This window comes from Corvus cornix, chromosome 1A (assembly GCF_000738735.6).
Source record: "Corvus cornix cornix isolate S_Up_H32 chromosome 1A, ASM73873v5, whole genome shotgun sequence".
NCBI lineage: Eukaryota > Metazoa > Chordata > Aves > Passeriformes > Corvidae > Corvus > Corvus cornix.
Genome location: NC_047057.1, coordinates 67273887 through 67294374, shown reverse-complemented (window position 1 = coordinate 67294374; position 20488 = coordinate 67273887). Strand labels below are relative to the sequence as shown.

Genomic DNA, 20488 nt, shown 5'->3' with positions numbered 1-20488 from the left:
TTCTAGGATATTTAGGTTAATGTTTCAAATTTAAATCTATTTAATCATCAAATGCCTAAATGTGATGTTTTCATGCTATTAAAGACTTTATTTAAAATTAAAACCCATTGTTTTAGTATAAAATAGTATTGCTAAGAATAATTTAATATCAATCTGGAAAGCTGAATGTTCAGATGTTTATTTGGTAGTCACTTTCAGCTCAGCATCCATGAAGGAAGTAATTTAGGGAAAGAACGCATTCTTGCTTACACAGTTGGGATTGTGTCAAGTGTGATTTTTTTGTTGTTGTTTGGGTTGGGGTTTTTTATGTAATAGGTTGGGGGTTTTTTTGGCCTATTGGTTTGATTTGGAGAGACTGTTGGGTTTGTTTTGTTTTGCATGAGCTTGCACTTTCTTCAACAAAGGCTTTCCTCCTGTTAATTTCAGGAAATTGATGAATGTTTGTTTTTAATAATAGCTCTAAAATAATAGATGTGGTATAGATAGTAATAGATGTAAAAATTGTCCAAGAAAAATAGAGAACTATCAGGTTAAAGAGAAGGGTAGTATGTAGCCCAGGATTTGTTGGTTCATAAATCTTGCATTGTAAAACGCAGCCAGTTTCAGGACTTAAACCATCATTAGTTGAACTTTTTAATCACTTAATTACCTAGCTTGAAAAAAGCCCCAATATTCTTACTTTTTTATGCAGTTTTAGTAATCAAAGTGTGTAATTTCCTTATACAGCTGTAGAAGGAATAGATGAATTGATGCAATGTAGATGAAATAAAGACTTTTCCCTCTCACGTTTTCCCTCTGGAAAGATAACATGCTGTGGAAGAGAGGCAGGTGTAACTTCTCTGCATATAACGTCCAAGCCAGCAGACCTTGTCAAGCCTTGATGTTTTTAAAGCTGGCACAATAAGAAGATACAAAGCTGACCTCTGAGGGCTTTTTTCCCCCAGAAACAAACTTTCCTTCTTGGTAATTCAGTGTTGCCATGCAGCTCTGTGTCATGCTCTAAAATTCAGTTTAAATGTACAGTTATTAAAAAGGAGACATTTTTCATTTTGCAAATTGTTTGAAACTAGGGAGAACCTAAATCTATTGGCTCATTTTTATTGTTCCTTGTTACAGTAAGCATCTTTTAATATTATAATTATGAGCTTTTCTGATTTTGTTGGTTTTCTTCGCTTGTTCTAAAGTTACAATCTTTTAAAATTAACTTCCAGTATGAAAAGAATATTATAAAATTCTCAGGTCTGTGACTGGTACAGCATAGTCTGATCCAAGGTGTTAAAAACATGTTAAAATTTTTGTATATTGTGTGTGACCATGAAAAGTTGGAATTCATTGCTGCTTCTTCAAGATTGTTTAGTAGGATGTTTTTATTGAAAGAATTTTATTAGAATAATGGAGTAAATGAGTTACGTACAGACATTAAACATGCCTTGAACTAGACTAGAAAGTGATCCACAATGTAAGATTAGGAAGCTAAGTGGAAGTCAGGCATTCAGTTCTTGACAGACTATCCAAAATTGTTGTCTAAATTTTTTAGAGATTACAGGAAAATGAATGTGCTTATATGTATAAAAAACATTTTACCCAGAGGTGCTTGTTACCTAAAAGTGTTGGTTGGAGTAGAGAGGTCTAAACCAAACAGTAATTGTAGAGTTAATACCTCCCTGAGAACTGGCTGTGTTTCTGTAGCCTTGATGTGTCAGTAGTTCTGTAGGAAGAGCTGGTTAATCCTACTGGTTTGGGACTGAGCAGGTTACATTCATATTCCTGGAAGTACGGGGTTTTTGCAGTGCTAGGTTTGCTGCTGGACAGAGAATGTAATCACAACCATAAGTGGGCTAAAATTATTTTCCTTTTGGAAAATGTTCAGGCTTCATTTCCGCTTGCTTAGTAACCTGTGTAGTGCAGAAAGATTTTTTTTTTTTTTTTTTTCCTTGCCAATGGTTTAATTGTGTGTAAGATATAACAGGAGCATCCAGTGGTAGGGAGAAGTCAGAGATTTGAAGATACTTGAAAATCAGATACAGAAGTAAAGACTGACTATTTCATGAATGGAAAAGAAGCTGTTTATACATCTGGGAATTGCATATAGTTCAATGAAGAGTTGTTTAAGTGTAAAATACAAAAAGGTGGACATGAAGATGAATTTGCAAAAAAAAAAAAGTAGGGAGTTGAGCAAAAATTCATAGAAAAGAGAGCACATAAATACAGTGGAAGATACACTCTGATGCTGTCTCTGAGAAAGAATGTACTTACTATAAGTACACAAACATGCAAGGAATCCTCAATCCAGAAAACTAGATCTTTGTTAAAAGTTTGACACTGAGGTTAAACATGGAGCAGAAAGGTAGGCAGTGCAAGAACTTGTTGAATAGAGGCTACTTTTCCGTATGGCCATTTCATAGTACCAACGTATAGTTTCTCACATAATTAAATTTTAAACTCCTCATTCAGGAAGCTGCTCCAGCAGTGCATCTTCATCTACAGTAGTCAGAAACATGGAAAGATAAAAGATTGTTAAAAATTTCCTAAGAGTCTCCTGAGCTTCTTGTGTGATATCCAGTCTTGCTGTTGGAGTATGAAGTTCTCCAGAGTTAGTTTTGCATAAGAGGAAATGCAAGAGGAAAGCTTGGCTATGTTTTGGTTCTGTAACTGAATGTTTTTCTTTCACAGAAATACAAACAGAGAACGTGCAAATTATATTTCAAGCTGCTTTCTGGAGTGTAAAGGTGGCCCATTTGTAGGAACACAGTAGGAAATGTCAGAATGTTCCTGTTGGTGTCTGATGTGGTTATCCTTCGTAATTAGTAGGAAAAAATCCAACATTTTAAGGTAGACTTCTTGACTTTTCTTGGAGAATTTCCAGGTTGACTTCTTGTCCATCAGTGTGTGTTGATATGAAAATGGGAGGTTAAGGCAGTCGTCAGAGGCTTTTTCTGAGAAGAGTGAGGAGTGTGATGTTCTGGTGTAATAATTTACTCCAGTTTTTTGCATCCTTTCCAGAGGAGTGAATGTTCCTAAGTAATTTCTATGGTTAATGGGAATGGTGTTTGAATATTCTTTCTGGAAGCTGATACACCCTTACATTAACGAAATAATTTTTGTTGGGATTGTGCATTAATTTTTTTTTTTTTTTGAGAGTTCTAAGTAGATATTTATGTAACTGAACAAAGGGTGGTCACTGTCAGTGAGCATAGAATAGTATTCACATGTTCTGTTAGAGATTAATAAATAAACTTGACATTTAAAATCTTTGTTTAGAATTCTATGCCTACCTAAGTAAAGCTATTTAATCTGTTCACACTGATTTAAAACTCTCCCTAAATTCTGGCTAATGGTGTGAAAGCCAATATAAACTTTTCCTTGCACAAGTGCTCCAAAAAAGTTGCTTATTGCACAACTACACTTTGGTTTTGAATTGATAGTACACAAGAGAGAACACCTTGGTCTTGCAGAAAATTGTTATTTTTGCACATAATTCATCCTAATTTAAAATACAGGGCTTGACTAAAACTATGGTCTTCATAAAATTTCCTTCATGGATTGCATTGAGTTTTTTCAGCCTTCTGATATTTGCTTCTGTGGTTGCAAACATACAGTTGTAAAACTGTTTGCCTGGGTCAAAATATATCATTGTTAGAAGAAACCAGAATGGTTCTGGTTGAATCAACTCCTTCCTAACTGCTACATAATTACAGGTAAACATGGCCTTGTAAAATGTCTATAGACAGTTTTGTAGGAAAATATACAGACAGAGAATACAAGTTCTAACTGACTGTAAAAGGATTGTAGGAATAACTGATAAATGTCAGTGGATAATATGAGGCACAAGAGATTTTCTTTTTAAGTCTCCTTGGATCCAGAAGTTGAAAGAGGCTTCTCAGCTTAGTTTGTCTTAAAACAAAATAAACAGTTGTGAGTGTATAGAAATAATGAATGCAGAGGTTCTGCGTTCCTGAGGAGTGCAAACAAGGAATAGGAAATTCCGAGAGAGTGTCATTTCATGCCAGATAATGCCATCCCTTTCCTGCTGCAATAAAATAGATAAAATCTGGTTTAGGAAGCCCTGTCTTGTTACAGCACAGTGTCCCCAGTTTTGGGTAACAGCGCCTTTGTTGTAGTCATTTGAAGCTTTTCATTGAAGATAGCTCATGTTCTAAAATAGGTTGTATTTATTGTGTCAGGGTGACAAAGCAACAGAGACACAAAATAGAATAAGTAGTTTCTTTATTACCTGCTGAGTCACTATTCTAGGATGAATGACTGAAATAATCACTAAAAGCTGGATTGACAAAGGTGCATATTTATGCATGGAACTGATTTTCCAGAGGCAAATTTACTTCCTATATTTAATGGTTTTTTATTTCTGGGCAGTATTTTTGGGCTTGTATAATTCTAAGTGTGATGCAATTTAAACCTACATTTTTAAGTATTGTAAGGTGTTATTTAATAGTTTAATTTTTAATATATTCTGAATGGGTTTTTTTTCTTCAAATGCCTTATCTTTTGACATTACATTTTTCATTTTATTTAACTTGTATAACATGGTGGTTTCTTTTCCTTTAGCTCCACACTAAATAATTTCTGCTGCTTTGACATTATTGCAGGAATTTTTTTTTTAGATAATACTTTTTTCAGCTTGTGCTGTTTCTATCAGACCTTCATCTACAATTAAAAGTTATAGCCACTGTTGTGGCTGTATTAAGCCATAAGGGGAACACCCTTCTGCTTCTCCATCTTGGAGTGTATTTTGGGATTAAAGCTAACACTTCTCAACAGCGATCTGCCACTGAAGGGAATGATGTATGGAATTTTCTATATGGTTTCTATACGGAATCTTTTGGTGGTCATGTAGTGGTTTGGCCTGACTCACCCAGTAGAAAACTGCCCTGCACATGAAAGGGTTTGTGTTTAATCAGCCAGCCAATATCTCATCCTGGAAATGCAGTTTTAATCCTAAGTGTTCTTAAAATTGTCTCCTTAGTAATTGAAGAATTCCTTCAACTTTCAAGTCTTTTTTTTGCTCATTCAGCAGTTTGGGGTTAGGAAGTGAGATGTGTGCTGCTCTCTGACTTCATCTGGTAGAAAAGCACTGGTTATCAATGATATTTTGCAAGCTGGATGTTTTATTTGGAGTTTTAATTTTGTAAGAGTTAAGTGTACCTGTTGTCTTTGGGTGTGCTTACACTGTTGCCTGCTGGTTTAGTGTATCCTAGTTTTCTTTTGATATATCCCAATAATCTACTTCCTTCACTTTTTGTAACGAAGTTTTCATTTGTACATCTTTTAGTCATAAAGATGAATATAGGGAGTAGTTTTTTAAACAAGGATGGAGTGGCTTGGAAACTTTTTTGAAAGTTTTAGGTTAATCTGCTGTAGGTTTAGTTATTTTCTGCCTGAGTTTGTGTTAATCTTTACAGACCAGAGGATTTATGTTTCTGTACAGTTATTTAGTTGTTAAATATTTTAGAAAATTGATAATGTCTGTGTTTATGGGATAACCAGAAAAGATTAAATAGAACTTCAAGGTCCAGGAAAGGTTGCTTATAAACCTAACAAAGATGTCAAAAAAACCCAACCAGCCAAACCTACAGAAAAATACCACACTTCTTTCTGTATAGGCTGTTATTAGGTTTTTCGTTAAGAAGATACAAAAGTAAGGGAATATTGAAGGTGTGGATAATGGCTTTGCCTAATGAAAGACTCAAAGATTGAATCTGAAAGAATATGATTTGCCATTTTTGAAACAACGAGTCATTTATAGATGCTGAAAATTTTCCTCAGATGATTATCCTCCTCCTATCAGAATATTGTGTTATACATGTAAATATTTATTAAATTATACAATGTAAAGTTGGTTGAAATTAATCAGACAGTTTCTACTTTGGAGTAATTTCCTCAGGATGTCTAAGGATTCAGCTTTAAGGATACAGCAACTCTTGTGTATGAGCTGTGTCATCAAGAGACCAGTCTTCTTAATCTTCAGTTTAAAAAAATCTGTATGGACTAGCAAAATGCAGCTTCTGGCTAAATCTTGAAAGAACCTGTACAAGTGAACCTCTAGCAAATAACTTGGGGAAGGTGTTGCTTCTTATGAATCAGAAAGTGATAGTTTCTAGGTGAAAGATCTACACAGGCTACTGTCCCATGGATAGTACAGCTCAACCTTGTATTTTAAAGGAGATGGGTGACTTGGTGGTGGATAGAGCTAGCTCGAAGAACATTCTGGGTACAAAAGTGCTATTTGTATCTTATAAAACTGCTGAATAAAATCAGTTTTGAAAGTTTTCAGTTGGAGGAGGTTTGAGTTGGCACAATTTTTATAGAACACTGTACTATTGACAACATTGTTTCTCAAGTCCTCAGCTATAAAAAACAGTGTGCTTTGCTTCCACTTGGTTATAAATATCCTGCCAATTTGGAAACATTAATAAAGTAAGTTTAATATTCAGCCTTTGGTTTCTCACATAGGGTGCATAATTAGCAGTGGAATTTCCTGTGAACTTTTCTGCTTAAAGTTGTAGAGAAACCTTGGTCCCAACTACTCGGTACATTTGCTAGAAAAGCTTGTGACTGAGTGCTCTGTATGCTTGCCTTTTTGCTTCCACCTAGAATCCAGGGCCATTACTTTCTGTAACCATTTCAGTGAGCTGCCATAGTTTTCAGTCTGTACTGTCACCTGATCCAAGCATGCGCCAAAATACCCACTGTTTCTGGCTCCTGTCTGCTGAATCTGCTTTGCAAACCCTTGGTTATTAAGCTTTTGCGTTAGCAAAAAAACCAACAGGCACTCTCATGGAGTGTGCTGGACACATGCCATCCTGCTTCCCTAACTCCTCTAATTGTTTATGTAAATCCTTAGCTTTACTAAACTTGTAAATGCTACGACGGCATCCTCACGTGAAATTGTGTGGCTCATGTGTCAAAAAAGGCTGCTTGTGAAAATATTTGTCAGAAGAATATGAATGCTACACATTGCACTGCATTCAGTATTTTGTATCAACTTATTATTGCAATGTCATGATGATTGATTTTAATTGTAGACAATTGTTTTGTGTTCTAATATGCAAAGGTAAGTTCTTGTAAACTGTGAACATACAGTATTTTTATATAAACATAATTGTTATTTTTTGGCCTCCTTCTGGAATAAAAAATAGTCAAATATCTTAAACAGAGGTCCCAGTCTTCTTTACAAACAGTTGTTTATGCATGACTTACAGAAATATTTGTTCTTGTGCAATTGTTGGATTCTTTGAAAGATATTGGGCCTGATCCTGTTAACTCTGAAGACAGTGGCTGGAAAATACTTCTTACCTCTAATAAGAATGAAAATGATCCATTGCATTTCTGTAGTTAATAGTTTTGTTAGTGCTGATGCTGAACAGATTCTTAGAATACAGGGTTACATGTTGTTTTAGCAAGGCAGAGTTTTGACCAACTTCACAACAGTATGTGTTTGCCATAATGATAAGGTGTTCTTGTAGATGTTAGGTAAGAAAATAGTTAAGTCTCCTAATAACATCAGTAACTTAAACTATAAATTTCAATGGAGAAAAGCTAAATATTTGCATAGAGTTTGGGACCCGTCACTATTTCTACCTTTTCTGTTCACTTTAAGGATCCCCGTTTCCTTTCAACATCTCATTCCATTTCAGTTTTCACTGTGGCTACATTCCTTTTCAATGTCATTCTTGTCTGTAATCTTACCTTTATTTCGCAGCACATTTTCTGTCTATCCTTAACCACTTCACCTGTTGCTGGCTCCCAAATCTTCATCATGACTTCACATTTTCTTGCTTTTTGTCATAGAAATGTCACTGGTGAAAAGTAGAAGCAGTTTTTACCACATGGAACCAAAAGGTGTAAAAAGTTATGGTTTTGAAATTTGGAACCTTTTTGCCTAGAAAAAAGGGTTCTCCTTTGCAGGTGGTTTTTTTTGTGAAGTACAAGAATTTGTGTGGCTTAGTGGTTTTTTTGTGGTTTAGTTAGTGTTTGTAACCGGCTGCCTGTGATCCAGTCTCATTGAGCAGGTGTTTTTCTGCATGGTCAGAGAACCACTTTTGCTACTACTTAGACTTTTTGTCTATAGAGAGAAACACATTGCTTATGAAAACAATCTCTGGCCCATGACTGAAGGGGGAAGGGGGAATTGCTCCCAAGATCCTTGTCCATTCCACCAAAAAGAGTTGAGAGAACTTTCACAGAATGTGCTTGTGGTCTCACATCTTCCATACACTCCGAACTTGTCAGATATTGTAGCCTGGCCTTACAATCCATTTCCAAGACTCTCCTTCGATTCAACTACCCCTACTGCTGTTACCTGGTGGCAGCAGAAGTGGCCTCTGTCCAGAGGTGTAACAAGCAAAGAGAAGACATTTCCCACTTTTTGTACTGACACTGAACCGTGCCATAAGTCAAATCCCTCCTGATGGGCGAGAATTTTCTAAAAGTCCTTGCAAGGAGTTTCAAAGATAAACCAAGACTTTTCCTTGAGTTTCAATACTGCCAGATAGTTGTTTATTAAGTCTTATCAGAGGAACAAAGCCACTAGGGTGACCCAGGTACAGCAATAGAGCACAGAAAGCAGGAGAGAAGTCTCTCTTTATCAAGATTTACACAGCCTTTTAAAGATAATTTAACCAATAGTTACTAAAAACGTACATTATTTTCACTTTCCTACCAGTTATTCAGTAACACGGCCAGGAACTGCAGAATTCTCCAGTCATTCCAGACTAATTTTACTGCAGAACATGGAGTAGTAGAGGAAGGAGAAGAAGGTTTAGAGAACAGCAACAATCCTCCATTTTGATATTTTTTACTCTTATCTATTTATTACAAAGAGAAGCCCAAAACCTCTAAATTTTTTACCCTGTGACAATCTTACATAGTAGTCTATCACCTCATTCACACCACTGTATTTTCTAGTTCCTGTCTGATCGTTGGTAATTTTTTCCAAGGTTGGAGGTTAAAACAGTGTTGTTCAGTGGGCTAAGAACCCCTAAAAACAGGCAGAGAAATATTCTCGGCACTCTGGGTTCCTACATTGTACCACAAATGGTTCTGACAGCTGAGCTGGGGAGCTCCAACCCTGTGTTGTGATGGATTATTTCTGTCGGATTCTCATTTTCCAAAGCTGAGAAGAGCAGGTGCTCCAGGAATCTGAGTCAGGGTTGCTGAGTATCATCATAAGCATTTATTTTCCCAGTCACTGAGTTAAACAGTGTTTTCACACTGGGAGTGAAGTGCAGCACATCAAGATTCTGCCAGTAATGCACTGAAACCTGCTAAAGTGAACTTGGATATAACAGAATATGATCGATACAATTCACAGAAATCCTTTGTTTTGTGTCCTAACGTGTATATTTTTGTTGATTGTGGAGAATATTCCTAAGAACTCTCACTGTAACATTTTTTCTGTTCAGTGTTCATTTCTTAAAGCAAAGGTTGAATAAACTTAAATCTGAGCATCCAGGCTGCTGCTGGTCAGTATAATGTTTTGAGTTACACAAGCATTGCCATCTAAAGTTAGGCATAACTGAATATACAGACCTCTGTGTTCTTCCTTTGAATTAAAAAATGATCATTAGTTTAGTTTAGAAAAATGAAAGCCTAGTTCTAAATGCAAAGTTGAGGTAAATTCATTAATGACTACATCTTACTTTACAACATTTCTGTTTCAGTAACTTTTAAATTATCTTGCATTTTTGTTTGTCATGTTGTCAGAGAATCAACTGTATGATACTGGGATTATCATACACTGTGTTGATAAACATTCCTGGTAGTACAGAATTGGTTCCAAATAAATTTCAGGTTTTGACCTTGGTATTTAAATTATGATTCAGCAAGGAGAACTCAGTGGCCAGAAGTTTGTCTGTACTAAGTTCAGTTAGTTTCAGGGAAATTCTCTTAAGAATCTCTCTACTCAGAACCCTTGGTAGCATCTGAGTGCTTATATTTTGTTACTGGTTTTCCCTTTTTGTATCAACAATTAACACAGTTGCCAACTACATTCATTCATTGAAACAGGTAAGTTTTGAGAGAAGAAACAGCTGACAAATTCTAGTTGTAAGTTCACTATTTGTTGACTCCATATGTAAAAAGCTTGCAAGACAAGAACTTTAGTTATAGGAACTAATTGATGAGGAATTAAAAGATATGGATTGCATGAACTTATTCTAGCAGCACAGGGTTTTTTTGTATTTTTGTATCTTGTAGTTTTCAAGAAAAGCAGGCAGGATATATTTAACATATAACCTTGAGGACAGTAAAGGTGATTTAAATCCATTGGTGGGCATGGAGGGAAGGTGCAGTTTCCAGGATACTGAAGCAAAAAAGCACTGACAACACACATCCTGTACTTCTTCATGTTGTAAATGTAGAGGTAGTTTCATGTCCCTATGGCTTCTCAGAGTTAGAAGTGCCACAGAACTGTCTGATTAGTGATACAGTCTTTAACAGGTATTTTTAAAGTCTGGTTAGCAGAGAGAACTGCTTGCAGTAGGAAAAACTGTTTAGGTTATTCCAAAGATACCAAGTGTACAGCAAAGTCAAATATTACTTTGCTACTACAAATACTGTTTCATTACAGTTAGTTTTTCCACATTACAGAGTATCTGTGATGCCTTGTTGCAAGTTACACACTGCTCTTGTGTTGTTGGAAACTGAGAGTGTGGTTTGGAACTGAAAATGGGCAGAGATTGAAACAGTATCTACAGTATTTTGCTGTTATCTGTTATATGGACAGCAATGCGAATGCAGTAATTTGTCAGAACTTGCTCACATGGGGGCGAAACAAGATAATTAGTGAAAAAGTCCCATTTGTGTTTGCTTGAAGTGTGATAAATAGGAAGGAAATAAAGTGTCCAGGTACAACAAAACACTTGAATATGAAAAACTCAACTTTTCAGATTAATTGCATGAAGCTTTGTGCTGGCATAGTACAGAATAGTGAACTGATTTATACTTTGTCTTTCAGATGAACCAGAGACACGAGATGCCTGGTGGGCAGAAATCAGACAAGAAATAAAATCCCATGCCAAGGCATTGGGTTGTCATGCTGTAGTGGGCTACAGTGAATCAACCAGCATTTGGTAAATCACGATGATGACTTGATTGTCAAAATGTCACAGAAAACATATTTCATCATCAGTGGATTAAAAATTAACTATTCCAACACAGTTGTTGGTACTGGCTATTCTGTAACTACTTCAGAGAGTTTAAGTGAGATTATCAAATTTCAGTATTAGGTGTGTTTTATATATGTTTACATCTGGGTTTTAGGTTTTTTCTAATGAATGTTACAATTTTTTCTTTTAAACTAAAGCATACAATTTGCTTTGTAGTAACAATATTAATTTATCCATGAAGTTTTCTCAACCGAGTCTACCTAAATAATTAAGACTGTTCTTAAAAGTATCGTATTGAGGTTTCATTAATGGTTAACAACTGGCAGACCAGAACTTAAATGGAGAACTTCACATTTCAGGCCCAGAAAAAGCTTGTTCTGGGGCCAGGTGTGTCTGATGATACTAAACAGAAAATTACTCTGGTTCCCTATTTTGAATTGCTTTTGGGAAGTAATGAGCAAATTCAAACATCTGAATTTATTTTCTTTCAAGTTGATTTTGCCTAAATATTTTAGGGTAAAAGCACTAAAGATTTGCTTTTTTAAGGAGAGAAGTTGGAAAAGTTTTGGTTTACCATATTTACGTCAGAATTACTCCATCGCTGAGGGATGAACACACCAAAACGAAGCATTTATTCCTTTGCTTGTTGGTCTCCTTGTAAAAAGCATGAACAGTTTGTATTATCTCTTCTACCTTAACTATGGAGAAGAATGTGCAGAGCATAGGCAATCAGTTATTGGGTTACTGATGCTTATGTTTCTCTAAACGAATTTAATGTGGTAGGGTTTGATTATTGATAAAATATTTATTGGAATTCCCATGCTTGTTGCCAGTTCAGCTTTATTCCATGCTTAAAGCACAAGCCTGTGTGTGTAAGTACTGCTCTGCCAGACATGTTATATATGCAAAATTATTTTGGGAAGAGAAACAACAACAAAAAAAAGGCACATGTATCATTCTAGAAAATGTGGGAAAGATTTTCTCTATTTTTTTTCAATATAGTATTTTAAGTATTGAATACTAGAGATTTGTTTCTTACTTGAGAGCTTGAGAAATATTAAAAGCTCTGTGGTTGTTCTGAGACCTTTAACTCTGCTAAACCCTAAGTATAGTTGGTTACTTTACATGTGAAATGTACCATTATTGTAGTTCTTCCTAGTAAAATTTTACTGGTTTGCCACTTATCTTTCAAGAAGCGCCCTTGTCAGTGTTGGGGGTTCTTTTTGAAAAATTTTGAAAATTGAATGTTAATAAGATGCTGAGGCTCTCAACTTCCCTTCTACTTTAGAAAAAAATCATGCCTTGTTTTTTTTTTATGTTTGGTGTGCTGTATTTCTTTGCATTGTTAACTGTAGAACTGAAATCCATACTTTAACCTGGTTAGCCTTTCTGATGTTGTATTATTTATAACATGAGTCAAAGCTCTTTAGTCTTTCTGTTCAATCCTTCTTCATCTTGTATTTACGCAATGGTTATGGTTTAAATACCAGAAGTGGATTGTTTGTGAGTTTTAATGGATAAAATTGCACAAGTGCACAAAATTAGTGGTGATGTTGAACTTCTTTGAGACTTGTACTAGCCTTTTAATCTGATAATTTTATATAAAAGCACCATTTAGGAATTCACTCTGTTGTTATTCTTTTCTCTTATAGTGAAGAGGTCTGTATTTTGTCCGCGTCTGGCACAGCAGCAGTATTGAACCCTAGGTTCCTTCAGGATGGCACCATGGAAGGCTGTTTGGAACAAAGGTTGTCATGGCAGCCTGGCTTCTTTTCCATAGGGTCAGAGAAGGGAGAGGTTGATTTTTTTCCTCAGAGCCAAGATAGTTCTTCTCTATTAGGGTAGGTTACAGTGTTACAGTGCAGGATGCGGGACCAACCACTTTACTGCTTTTCACTAACAACAACCACCACAGGAGTAATGGAGCTCTGCACCAAATTAGATACTCTGTTTTTATTTCTAACAGTCTCAATAAGGTAACACGTTTGACTACTAACACAGATCATGACTCAGCTTTTCCTTTGCTGCTCTTCAGGTCTCTCTTCTCAATTTTATATCACACTATAAAAAATGACACATTTTTAATAACTTACATAAGCCAAAAGTGGCTATGTCTGTAATATGTGTATATATGCTCCATTAAATACTATTTATGTGTATATATGCTCTCTAAATATTCATCAAAAGCTGCATGAGAAATAAAATAGGTTGGTTATAAAACAAATATGATGCCAGATTTGTCCAAAATAGGTATGTGTTAGTTTAAGTTGATGAACAAAATCATGAAACTGAAGGCCAAACATGAGGTTTCCCTTTGTTTCTGCTCTTGCAAATAAATTTTGAAGAATGAGTATTGCCACAAAGTTATTTTTGGGGAAAAAAAGATTAGTTAATGCATATTGGTAATTTATTATGTATTCATCAGGATAGTAATCAAATATTTCAAGGGATTATTCTAGTTGTCAGCAAGGCTATTTATTACACTTTAGCACTTGCATTGCTTTTTCCATAATAAACCAGTCAACGTATATTATTTGTTATTCTTTTACTTTGTTAACAGAAGACCCTTGTCTTTTAGTGTAGATAGAGTATTAAAAACTGTAGCCAGAACTAAAATACTTGTTTTTGTAGTCACTATATGATGGAGAGAAAGAAAAATTATGTTCATAACATAAAGAAAATAGCACTTTTATAAAAAAATATAAAAACAGTATTTTGGTGCTTCTAAGAGTCTTGGCATAGATTAGAAATGCCAGAGGGAAGTAAAACAGGTAAACAGACAAAGTTCATGCTCAACACAAAATATATTTGCCATAGTCTTATGATAACTAATGTTCCAAATCTGTCAGATTTGCTTAAGCACCTCTTCAAAATCACTGAGAAGAATTGTTTATGTGAACAGAATCAATTTGCAGTGATGCAGTTGACCTGCTCTTTCCCTGTGGTCATTCCTGGGTATTGCTCATGGGGGAGAGAGACTTAAGTGTTTTAAGCAAATAACAAGTTTTACCTGATACCTTATCTTAGGAAATAATCTTGCTGTTCTTTTCACAATGTTAATATATATTGTGCTGCTTCTCAGTAGGGTGATTGGTTTGTTGTTTGTATTCTGCTCATTAAGTTTTTATAGGGTTTTGGACACAATGAATGTAGAAGAGACTTTTTGGTGTGTTTGGTACAGTGAATTCTTTGGATTATATTTAGAAGTCACAGTGCTTAAAGTCAGTTCAGTAATGTTACAGGTTTATATAAACCGTTGGTCTGTGAATGTCCTTTTTCTCAATCCCTGCATAAGAAGTTTTAATGCAAGTTTTATTGATAGTATTTTAGCAAGTAGCGTGCAACCTTTTCTTCTTCTAATTCATATATTGCAAAAGTTGTCACATTGGTATAATGGAGCAGAGTTTATCTGTGGTGTATGATTTAAGTAGGTATCTGTAGGTGTTTAAGACGTGCACTTACTGATCATTGTTAACAAGATGCAGATGTTTTAAGTATGTTCTCCATAATGTATTTTTAGGATGGAAGAAGCTTCACCACCAGGTTGTGGATTTTGCCATATCCCATATGATGAATTGAACATGCCATTCCCTGCTCACCTCACTTACTGTTACAACTGCAGGAAGCAAAAAGTTCCTGATGTCCTTTTCACCACAATTGACCTTCCTGTAGAGGCAATAGTTATTGGGAAGGGATGTCTTATTCAAGCCAGGTATCTGTCAAAATATTTCCTAAGTCTAGTAAAGTTCTCAAAGATCTCAAAGGATTGAAAGAATTCCTGTTGCTAAAATCCAGTGTGTCATCAAATCTTATAAAACATACAATTGCTATGTGTTATTGAATAAAATTTCTCTCTGAAAGTATCGTTGCACTGGTCTGGGGTTTGAATTTCAGCTTGTAGGACTAAACCCAGAGAGTGGAAGATGACTAACATATAGTCAGAGATGGGATTGCTATGCTTTTTCTTTTATTCTTTTCAGATAAGTATGGTTAATGCTTTAGCTGTGAGGGCACTTGGGTTTGGTTTGGTTTTGGGTTTTTTTTTCTTCCTTCCAATGTGTGTCTTGAATAACAGTATTAATAGGAATTTTAAAAGTTCTGCCACTAGAAATTACGGTAGTAATTTTCTGTGCTTGTACCTGAAGTGCTTGAGGTTTGCAGCAAGCAAGAGAAATAGATGTTTGTATTGGGGGTCTTTCTAGAAGAAATGCTGAAAATAGAAGTTTTCAGATGACATTGTCTCAAGGAGTTCTTGTAAAGAACTGGCATTTTATTTTACTGTTGCAGCAATCTAGAAGAATTGAAAAGAAGCTGTATCAGGTTATACAATGAGGGAAAAAAAATCAAAATATCCTGTGATCCCTTTCAATCTTCAGAAATCCATTAAAGCTCTGTCTGTGCTGGTCTGTGTTGCCAGGTTGTGCCGTCTGAAGAAGAAAGCTCAGGCTGAAGCAAATGCAACTTCTATCAGCAACCTCTTGCCATTCATGGAGTATGAAGTGCATACACAACTGATGAACAAACTCAAGCTGAGAGGAATGAATGCCCTCTTTGGGCTGAGAATTCAGATCACTGTGGGGGAAAATATGTTGATGGGCTTGGCAGTAAGTACAGTTGGAATCCTGGGATTCTTTTGCTTTCTTACAGTATTTTTTCAGGAAGGACATGCAGATGTTGTGAGATTTGGAGTAACCAGACATACTGAAACGTCATTTTAAGAGCAAGGTGCCTTAATTATTGTAAAATCAGGACAGACTTGTCTTTCATAATCAGCAGAAGGCGATTCAAATCTCTTGAAAATGGTAGAAGACAAGATTATTAGAAAAGGGATGAGAGGAAAAGAAGCTTTAAACAGTTTAATGGCACAAATTGTAGAAGAATGATGGTATTCTTTAAACGTCCTGTCAAAGAGATCCCTGTTTCTCAAATTGAATTGCAGTTCCATGACAAATCAGGTCAATTAAGTCTCAGTACATCTTTTGGTTATTTGCCAACAAGGGAAACAGCAAGGTCTGTTGCCTCTTCTTTGATCGAACTGAAGAAATAAATGATAGATTTGAAGTGTCTTAGAGAAAGTCAAGAAATGTTCATTAACAACCTTTTCTAACCCCATTCTGTCATGCCAGGTTAGAACACTGCATCTTCCTGCATCAGAGGGTGCTTGGGTAATTCTGGCTGGCATCTTTTGTCTTTCATGATCTGTTTCCCGTAAATAGAAATCAGGTTGTCACAACCTCAGTGATGCTGTAAATGGTTTGGCCAAGTTTTAAGTCTTCAAAAATTGTAAAAAACTATTTGCTTATGCAAAACATACTGGGGCAGAGGCTTTAATTTTTAGTTTGTTTGGAATTTTTAGGCAAGATTAAGAGTCCCACAATGAAAAATGAGGAGGAGGGAGTATTTTTAAAGAATAGTGAAGTTTTTTCATAAGTGAACAGAAGAGAGAGATCCATTTATTTATTTGCAAGAGATGGTGCTGTAATTTGCATGTTACAATGCTGTTTTAGAATAAGCATTATGGAAGGCTTTATATGAAAGTATTAGGAATTCATGCTTATATAATTGTCTTTTTCTGTGTGACTTTTAAAAAGTCTGCAACAGGTGTGTATTTAGCAGCTTTGCCAACACCTGGGGGTATTCAGATTGCTGGGAAGACTCCAAATGATGGCACCTATGAGCAGCACATATCCCATATGCAAAAGAAAATAAATGATACAATAGCAAAAAACAAGGAACTTTATGAGATTAATCCTCCAGTAAGTAAATCTTTTATTCTTAAAAATAAAATATTTTGAATTAAATATATACACTGTATATCCACGTTTTCTTCCTGAGTCATTCAGAACATAAGTTTATTTACCAATAGAGATACAGATTTTTTTCACTGTATTTTGGAAAGCTGATGGAATTTTCAGATCTCTTTAGCCACATAGTCAAATCAGTTTGGTCTTATTTAGATATATTTCTCAGTAGAATAATTTTCAGAATGACCTGATCCTTAGAATTGTTAATAAGTTGTGTAGAGTTGAAATTATTTTTAAATCGTGCAGAATATTTGTTAATTCTTACATTGTTTTTAGGAACTACCTGAAGAAATCATTGGGTCTCCCATTCCAGAGCCAAGACAACGTTCCAGGCTATTGAGATCTCAGTCAGAAAGCTCTGATGAAGTTACAGAGCTTGACCTTTCACATGGGAAGAAGGATGCTTTTGTCTTGGAGGTGATAAACATTTTCACTACTCATGTTCATACTTTTCTTCTCCTGAAATATATATTAAAAAAAAAAAAAGTTTTCTTACTCATCTCCAATAACAGTTCCTAAATTGTGTATGAGTTTTTCCCTTTTGTATCAATAGAAGAAGTGAAGTATTAGATTTTGCTTTGTCTCTCTTTCTTACTCTGTTTGCTTAAAGCACAGCTCTATTATGTCTACAGACAATATCTGAAAAACAATTGCCATGCTGTTCATGAACATGTAGCAATCTCTAGAATAATAATTAAGAGCTATTAAGAAATGTCCTTCTGCCTGCTTCAAGCAGCAGATCAGACTAATCAAAAAGTTAAGATCTATTTTTATAAACACTGAGGTTCTGTGTTGCCACATCTTATGTTTAGCAAAGAAAAAGATTGTATTTTCTTCCTGTTTCAAAGCTCTTACTGTTGTAGTTGAACATTCAGAATTATTAGTTTCCAGAATGGGTTGTATTCAAAGCATTCAAAAAACTGCATGTGCCAAGAGAGCACGTAAAAGAAGATCTTCTTAATTTCAGCTATTGCTTTTCACAATTTAGGAATTCACAACTTCTGACAGTACCTTCCAGTTCTTTCTACAGCTGCAACTATAAAGATCAACACCTATAGATAAATAAAGAACATAGATTTCTTTTACCTCTCTATTCACTAAAATTCAAAGATGTGACTGAACATTGTCCATTTTGAAGCCTTTAATACTCCAGCAAGTATTAAAGAAGGGCTGGAGTTTTGATCATCCTGTAGTACAAATACCTATCGCTGATTGAAAACCACTTTAAAATACAGCCTGTAATTGCAGCCTAAGGTACATTTAAGACTTTGTTAATCTTCACAAATCACCATCTTCATAGAAAATAATCTGGAAGAAAGGTTGTAGATAGGGAGAATGAAGGAGCTGTAACAGCAGTTTGTTTGAAAACAGAGGTATGAAAGGAGTGCGAAAAAATAATGGGCTGGGAGAGGTTGGGATAATAAATTAAGACTGGTTGGTGCTTTTGCAAAAAGGGTTGAATACCTACGTAAAAAATAGAGGATTTTGTAAGGCATTTATAGAAAAAAAGGGCTTTATATTGTGGTGTTGGAACCCAAAGTGCAGGGAATATTTCTTTGCCTGTCCTGAGGGATCCATCCCCCCAGGGAAACACTGTTTTTAACCTTTGTCCATGGAGAGAGCTGCCAAGGCTTTGGGGTGAACTAGAATCTATAAGGGTGTGAGTTAGAGGATAGTATAATATATAGTTTGTTACAGGGTGAAAAATTTCAAATTTTAGGTTTATTAATATGGTAAGTAGATGAAGGCAAGATGGAGGATCCCTGTGGTTTTTCAGGTCTCTTCCTTCTTCAACTACACCATTTTTTGCAGTGTTGGTAGTACAGAATGATTGGTTAGGAAATGCCACAGTACAGGGCTATGTGAATGGATAGTTCATTAGGCATGGGTAGAAAAGTAAAAATAATGTACGTCCTTAGTGACAATTGGGTGATTTATCTTCAAAAGGGCCTTGAGTTTCCTGCATTTTGTCTTTTGGTACTTGCTCTGCTTCATTCTATGTCAGCAGCATGTAAATTGCTGATAAGATATAATAAACAATCTGAAGACTGAGAAGATCCAAAAGTCCCATTCGTCTCTTACTCCTGGCAAGGACTTTCACCCCCATCCAGGGAGGACATGTGGGGGTTGAGAACCCGCACATGTGGAATCACTTACTGCTGTCTTTTTTGAGAAATTGGATATTTGACTGATGATTAATTGGATATCAGAAACAATATTCCAGAAGATTTAGTTAAACTCCTGACTAAGCTTTCAAGAGTAAAATCATAGTTCACTGGAGCTATGTAAGAAAAAGCAGTAAAATTTTCATTGTGATGAGGACATGCTGAAAGAGGCTGGGAAGGCAGTTATGAGAGGCAAAGATATCTGGGTTGGTGTCGTTTAGTTTTTGGGTTGTTTTTTGAAGGAAAAAAAAGACACCCCTTTTGCATGGAGAGCAAAAAGGAGACACATTACTTGACAGAGAACCCTTCAATACTGGAGTTAAATTACAAACCATTTCTAAAACACTTGATAAGAAAATGTTGGAAGGTAGAGGTAAATTTGGATCTCTTGCCGGTCAGTAAGACAGGATGAATGTAAAGACATGCCAGAAATATTTACAGAATGTAGCAGGGCACTCAGTCTGATCTAAAATAAGAGTGTTTAAAGGTTGGGTAGAATAGAGGTTATTTTGTTTCTTTCTGAAATGTCTTACTGGCATAGCAACATGATTTTCTCAATTACTCCCTCTTCCAGATTGATGATACCGATGCAATGGAAGATGTACATTCTTTACTGACAGATGTTCCACCACCTTCTGGTATAGTTACAACCATATTTTTCTAATTTATGCTGTAGGCTGCAAAATGACAGAATATGACTAGTTTCATTAAAAACTATTTAAAAAGTTCCAAGAGAACTGACAATATTACTGTTTCTGAAGATTTTTAGACTGAATTACAAGTTTGTAGGTTCCAGGTTAATAAAAGTAGAATAGAGAACTAATTATTGCCTAGTATCAGTTGTCTTTATACTATTTATCATTGTATAGATATGTCATACTTTCCCCAGCAGAACTCCTGGATCTGGATAAGAGGCAAATGAGGTTGTCCATTATATAGAAAATGCTCTGGACATTTGATTTGTCCTTGTCCTCCCTCTTGTCATTGTGAATTTCCCTGTGTTTCGTTTGAGCAAGTCTTAGTTTCCTTCCTAATAACTGGTATCAGTATTAATAATTTTGAGTCGTGTTGAGCACAGAACTGTCCTTGTAGTTATCTATTACTATCACCAAATCTTTTATTCCTCACTGATTATCCAGTCCTGCTGCAGTTGATTTTATTGCCCTAAATTAAGGCCATCAGCATTCATCTTGTTTTATCCTCTTCTGCATATAAGTTATGTGTTTGAAGCATAAAATCCAAAATTATAGATGTCTTCGCTGTGAAAATGAAGCATTTTTGTTCCTCTTTTTCTAGTCTTATATTTACATTTCCTTTGATGATGCTTCATTCTTAGTTTGCTAAAAGAGACCTTGGTGAAGGATCTTTCCAAATGCTTCCTGATGTCCAATGT

The 20488-nt window shown here is 35.5% G+C and overlaps 1 protein-coding gene across 19 annotated transcripts in view; it reads left to right on the top strand.

The window, feature by feature from the left end:
- The window catches only part of C2CD5 (C2 calcium dependent domain containing 5), a 58943-nt gene that overhangs the window by 25878 nt on the left and 12577 nt on the right, over window positions 1-20488 (top strand). For 10 of the 19 annotated variants that reach the window (XM_010404252.3, XM_039570434.1, XM_010404250.3 and 7 more), the window contains 7 exons: window positions 10976-11090; window positions 12779-12874; window positions 14647-14838; window positions 15544-15730; window positions 16718-16882; window positions 17207-17347; window positions 19670-19733. In XM_010404252.3, coding sequence (XP_010402554.1) covers window positions 10976-11090; window positions 12779-12874; window positions 14647-14838; window positions 15544-15730; window positions 16718-16882; window positions 17207-17347; window positions 19670-19733 — 960 coding nt within the window. Of the gene's footprint in view, window positions 1-10975; window positions 11091-12778; window positions 12968-14646; window positions 14839-15543; window positions 15731-16717; window positions 16883-17206; window positions 17348-19669; window positions 19734-20488 lie in introns of all 19 variants that reach the window. The other 9 variants (XR_002046541.1, XM_010404243.3, XM_010404247.3 and 6 more) reach the window with 2 other exon arrangements.